The sequence below is a fragment of the Phaethon lepturus genome, unplaced genomic scaffold, assembly GCF_000687285.1.
Source record: "Phaethon lepturus isolate BGI_N335 unplaced genomic scaffold, ASM68728v1 scaffold54788, whole genome shotgun sequence".
NCBI classification, from domain to species: Eukaryota; Metazoa; Chordata; class Aves; order Phaethontiformes; family Phaethontidae; genus Phaethon; species Phaethon lepturus.
Genome location: NW_010559375.1, coordinates 6,230 through 11,928, shown reverse-complemented (window position 1 = coordinate 11,928; position 5,699 = coordinate 6,230). Strand labels below are relative to the sequence as shown.

At 35.4% G+C, this 5,699-nt stretch overlaps 1 protein-coding gene across 1 annotated transcript; it reads right to left on the bottom strand.

Annotated features, from left to right (window-relative positions):
- Positions 1-512: 512 nt before the first annotated feature.
- SKA2 (spindle and kinetochore associated complex subunit 2) lies at positions 513-5,303 on the bottom strand (the record flags this gene model as incomplete). The annotated part of the gene is made up of 5 exons (XM_010293323.1): positions 5,219-5,303; positions 4,310-4,486; positions 2,937-3,023; positions 1,510-1,549; positions 513-645 (listed from the first exon to the last, which is right to left on the bottom strand). Coding segments are annotated over exons 1-5 (470 nt in total), but the record flags the coding sequence as incomplete, so codon positions are not given.
- Positions 5,304-5,699: the final 396 nt, after the last annotated feature.

Sequence of the window (5,699 nt, the reverse complement as noted above, 5' to 3'; positions counted from 1 at the left end):
TATTTTTAACATCAGCCTGCAATAAATCTGCAGCATGCATCCCAGATAGGGGTGAGAGCTTGAGGAGGCAGGAGGGGTTGGTATGGGTAGGGCAGGGTTCAGGGGTCGTAGTTTAGCATCAGGGCTTTGCTTTTCCACTCTGGATGCAGATTCTGAAAGCTAAACGGGTTTGGCAGCATGGCTGTATCAGCAAAACTTGCCTGAACAGACCCACTTTTGGACATCTGTGCAGTGAAACGAAAGTGAAAAAAATCTGTTTCTGAAGAACCTGACCTGCAGTTTTGAAAATGATCAAACCATACAAGCCATTTTTATACAAATTAATTTAGGGGGCTTTGTATGATGGCCTAACATTTTGGGGTGTGTGCCTAACCAGGAAGGATGTAGGGGGGTCAAATCAAATTATGAAGTTATAATATAGCAGTGAATGGTTAACTACCTGTTTAATTTGAAAAGGTTGAATATCTTTACCGCTTACAAAATTCTTACTAATGGATGGCTTTAAGTCTTACCTGTTCTTATTTACAATGAAGTGGTTAAATAACTCCCTGTAGAAATTGTTCAAGTCTGCCAGTTTAACAGTACTTCTGATACTCCTTGGTACAGTCATAAGTACTTCCTCAGTCAATGGTTTGAACTGCAATTCTAAAAAATTGGAAAAAGAAGATATTTGTTTCTTCAGAAATTAGGCCAAAGATAGAAAGAATTTTCGTTACTTTTTAAGAAGCCCTCTCAATGGGTCTAAAGGTCATTTTCCAGCAAGAGGAAGGAGAAGAGGAAGATATTCTCTCCAAACTATCATTATATCTGCAGACCCAATGAAAAATCATTCAATTAAGATCTGATACGGATTAACAAGTTTGGTCTCTCAATGAGTAGTTGGTTGTTTTGTTTTTAAAAAAAAAAAGAACTAGAAAAATTCCTTTCTATAAGTAGGGATAACTGGATTAAGAAAGAGCTATTTCTATGATAAGACTAGTACACCATTTTTTCCAGACCATAAACACAACAGTATCCACTTCAATCCTACCAAAAGCAAGAAAAACTCTCAGACGTGGGAACTATATGTGGAATGTAACTGAGTCAGTTTCTTATATTAAAGTCTAAATTCTTCACATAAAAGTGTATGTAGTTACTAGTGCTTGAGAATGGAAACAGTGAATTTACCAAGCATCATAGGCTCTGTTTTTTTTTAAATGACAGGTCTCAGCCTATTCCTACTTACTGTGAGATTTGCCCCTACTGTACTAGGGGTAATGCAGCCCTTATTTGTCAGCTGACGTTATTTACAATATCTGCCCTTTTCAGAAAGTAAAACAGTTTAATTCATTACTCCCTGGATTCTAGATGGTAAATTCATATGCTTAAATAGTACAGAACTATTGGAGTTCAGTATTAGAAATGGAACTCTTGAGAGATTGATACTATTCACAAAGCTTACTTACTGGGGCCGGGTATGTGGGGTGGGGGGGGGGGGAACAGCAGGAAGATTATTCTTTCAGCGCATACCTTCAGTTGAGCTAGGGACTGCAGATTCTGAGCAAAATGGCTAAAAATAAACAAGAGATAACATCAGGATTTGTTGGAATTTTGTTTAATTTTTTTTTTTTTTTACAATTTCATTTTTTGCATGAGTAATTACATTTTACCAGTGGATAACCAAGGATCTTGCAGCCACTGAAGTCAACAGCAAAATCTTAGGCACTAAACAAACCATGGTTTCAAATAAAATTAAGAGACACAGAAAGATTTATATATAAGGCAGATGAGCCTGTTCAGCTTTCTCCTTTACATTCCGGTATGGATCTAGCTGAAAGCACTGCACATGCAGCAAAGAAAAAGATGGTTTTCCTATTCCCAAGCAACCTTCAGAGGCTGACGGCTCTGACAAGCTGAAGGTAGCTATATCTAGCTCTCCTTGGCCAGAAATACCAGCACTGATGAAAACATCCCAGGACCTTTGTGACACCTTTCCATTCTTTCTGCTTGCAGAAAACACCTTCAAAACACATTCAGTGACAACATAGCGATTGATACCAATTACACTGGCCTCAGTAGCTGTAGGATAGAGCTACATTTTGCATTGGGCCTATTTTATGCTATCTGTATCTTAGGTGCTTTAAAATTAAATAATGGCAAGACAGAAATTAAGAGTGTTTATCAAGGTAGGAGAAGATATTTGCAAACAAAGAGTAAATGAAGCTGCAAGATCCCAGATGGCTTTCATGCAAACTAACCATGGCAACAAAGGGACAGAAAGCGAGGCATCCTTTGACAGAAGAGTAGTGGGCAGTGAGCAGACATGTAGAAAAAGATAAGGACAATACGATAATTACACTTCATGAACCTTCTTTAATAAGCTTTTAAGGTGAGACTCAGACCAAATCTTCACAGATAATTATATTAGAAGTTTGTGCTTTGAGCAGCTATAGGAGAACATCTAACTTTATAACAAGTTTTAGTTTAGATCTATGTTCAACTGCATTACAGTTAGAATATACTTATTGTTACTCATATTCCAAAATTTATTTAATATTTTACAGGAAATTAAATTTCTCTCCATTTTGATACACATCAATGAATAAATTACATTCATCACTCCCACCCAAAGGCTTCTTATATAATGAGTTAACAGAACAGGATCGACAAGAGCAACCAACTGCATCTCTGAAAAGAAACATAAAACATATCCCAATTGAAAAAGGGGAACAAAGTCTTCCATCAAAGCAAATTTTTCCTTTGTGGACAACTGAATTGGAACAAATCATAATGAGTATACAATAAAAAGGAAAAGGTTTGTTAGAAACTTCAGTCCCATTTCTGAAAAATTCCATTCAATTGAGAGGTATTAAGTCACAAAACCAGCCCTTCTGACTTCAGTTGAGCTACTTAGGATTAATGGTTTCTGGAATACTGACACTCTGTGGCCTAATTACCTCTTCGACTAGCGATTCCATTTCTTTAACAGTTTGGCAGGTTAACTGCTGTGCTGCAGTCTGTTCTTCTTCTGAGAGAGGTAAGCGCTAGGAAAAAAAAAGACAAACACAGAGGACTCTTGATAATTTCAGTTCCTAGGGTGATGATATTTACAGAAGAACTCAATGTTTGTGTAGCCTTTTTTTCATGGAAACTAATAGTAGACTCCTACTGTCCTTCAAATTAAAGCAAGTTTACAAGCTAAGTATTTCTGAAAAATCCAAACCTAATATTCCTTTAACATCAATACTATAAATGATTCAATGGAAAGAACATAAATTATTCAATAAAAAGAAGTATTTCACCTAAAGACTTACATTTTTCCATAACACTTTAATCCATCTTTGGTTTACGAACTATACACAGTACAAGAAAACCTTTATCTAAAAGGTCTAAATATAACTCAAGAGTGAAGAGTCTTCCACTTTAACAAAATCCAAATATCCTTGGAACACAGAGAAAGAAAGTATTTTTTCCTTTCTGTGACATACAGCCACTGTCTGTTAAACCATTATGCAGTACACTTGATCTATAAAGACTTACCAGTAACTTGGCTAGAGCTGTTCACAATCTTGAGGCACTGTCATACGAATGTTAAAATGAGAGACAAGATCTGGGAATATGTTTTAGTCCCACTAGTTCTGTCTTTGTCACTAGACTATCTTTAGACAATTAGCTTTTTTAATCTAAATCACCTTATTTGTAGAGGGACAAAATTAATGCTTTCACAACCTCTTCAAAACTGTAATGAAGCAGTGTCTGAAGACCACATAGGAAAATGTGTTGTTTGTTGTTGGGTTTTTTAAATTGATAGATATTATCATACTAAGAAAAACTTACTTCTTTGCACTAACAGTAATTCCACTGCGTATGTTATAATGTGTTGGTTTTAACTTCCTCACTTTAGACAGTGAAAATACATTTGCCATTTAAAAGCTTTTTTTCTTTTAAAAATTGTTTTAATTTTCTAATTTCTTTAAGGTAGCTACTTTTAAAAAATGTCAGTATAGAACTGGGATACAGCTGGGCACAGAGGCATCAATTTTTATGAAACTATTCAAACCTGTGTCACCTTATTCACACTATTATGGTATTACTTCAACTCCAAAACTGAATACCGCTAGCCTAACTGTTGAGTGATGAATCAGGGTTTTGATTTACAAAAAGAGCTCCAATCTTGCAAACATTTCTTCTGGTGAACAGTTGTCTTATCTTCTAAGAGTCTACACATATAACAGTTTCCAGTGAAACTACTCACCATCTACATAACGGTTACACAAATACATATTCATATACAGGAGTGAGACCCAAGTGAGTAAAATGAAAAAACTACCTCAAGATTAGTATGTTGCTGCAATGCCTGAACCATCTTCATTGTGTTCTCTAGAGCAGCACGGATGCCCTTCATGGATTCTCTCTGCTCTATGGAAACTTTTTCCAGCTGCATACATAAAGTTTTATAACGAGATTTCACCACTGAGAGTTCTTCCAAGAGAGCAACTGGATTTTCCTATGTAGAAATAAATGTACATTTAAACTATTTAAGAAGAGAAAATTAATGTGGCCACATACCAGTTAAAACGTAGGCATTAGAGCCACTAAAATACAACATGAAAGAACCGTTTACAATGAAAAGCATAGCTGTGAGCATGTTTCATGTATAGATTTAATTCTTCATAAGCAAAAATTATAGATAGTGTTAATAAAACAGCACAGCAAATACAGGAGGATGGATTTATGGTGTTGTTGAATTTTAATGGCTTTTCTGAGTTGGATTAAATTATGTACTTCTCACTAAACCGATTATTTTTCCACGATACGTCACAATATACATGGAGACACGGGCTTATTTATAAAATCATTTACATGATGCCATTTATTGTTTTCCTCTTCCTCTCATCTCTCCCCCAAATCTGAATTTAGTCATTGCTTATTAGCAAGATTATCTTTGATCTCAGTGCAAGGGTGCATTTTAGCTCAGATTGGAACCTGTCTCTTAAATTCAAGTGTTAGCACTACTACTCACTTCTCAAGGCAGAACATGGGAGAATTTCACTATACCGAGAAGTTAGGCCAGTTGTCTTGATACATGATACAAGACATGTATAATAATAACAACAACCAACTAACAAATAGATAAAAGAACAGCCACATACATTTTAGGGTTAAAGAAAATTACCCATTTATTACCAACTTTATGCAAAATGCAGTAAAATGTATTAATTTAATCTGAAAATACTACCTCTGCTGCTGGATTATCAGGAAGACTTTTCATTATTTCAAACTCCAGTCTGTGTTGAATATAATCCAGATCAGATTCTGCTTTCTGGAACTAAAACACTTAAGATCAGCCACAGTATATTAAAAACCAAAAATTGTAGAAAAAACCCAACCATTCGCCTTTCCTGTATTTCAGGAAAGCAGAAGCCAGATGCCTCCATTTTACAGGTTCATGTACTATAAAAGTAAGTTTTCTATTCCTCCAATCTATTCAATTAGTTAATGTTTGCCAATTATGCTGACACACTTCTAGCCTGAAAAATATAAAGCAATAAGCTTTCAGACTTTAAACATAACCATTTTCCTCTGATGTATAAGAATTAAATGTGTGTACACACACATACATTAACTTTATCTTCTTTCCATTTGCCTAACCCAAATTACCAAAACGTTCTCTCTGAATCTTGACATTAGTACCTTTTTCATGCAGCTCCCCACAACGC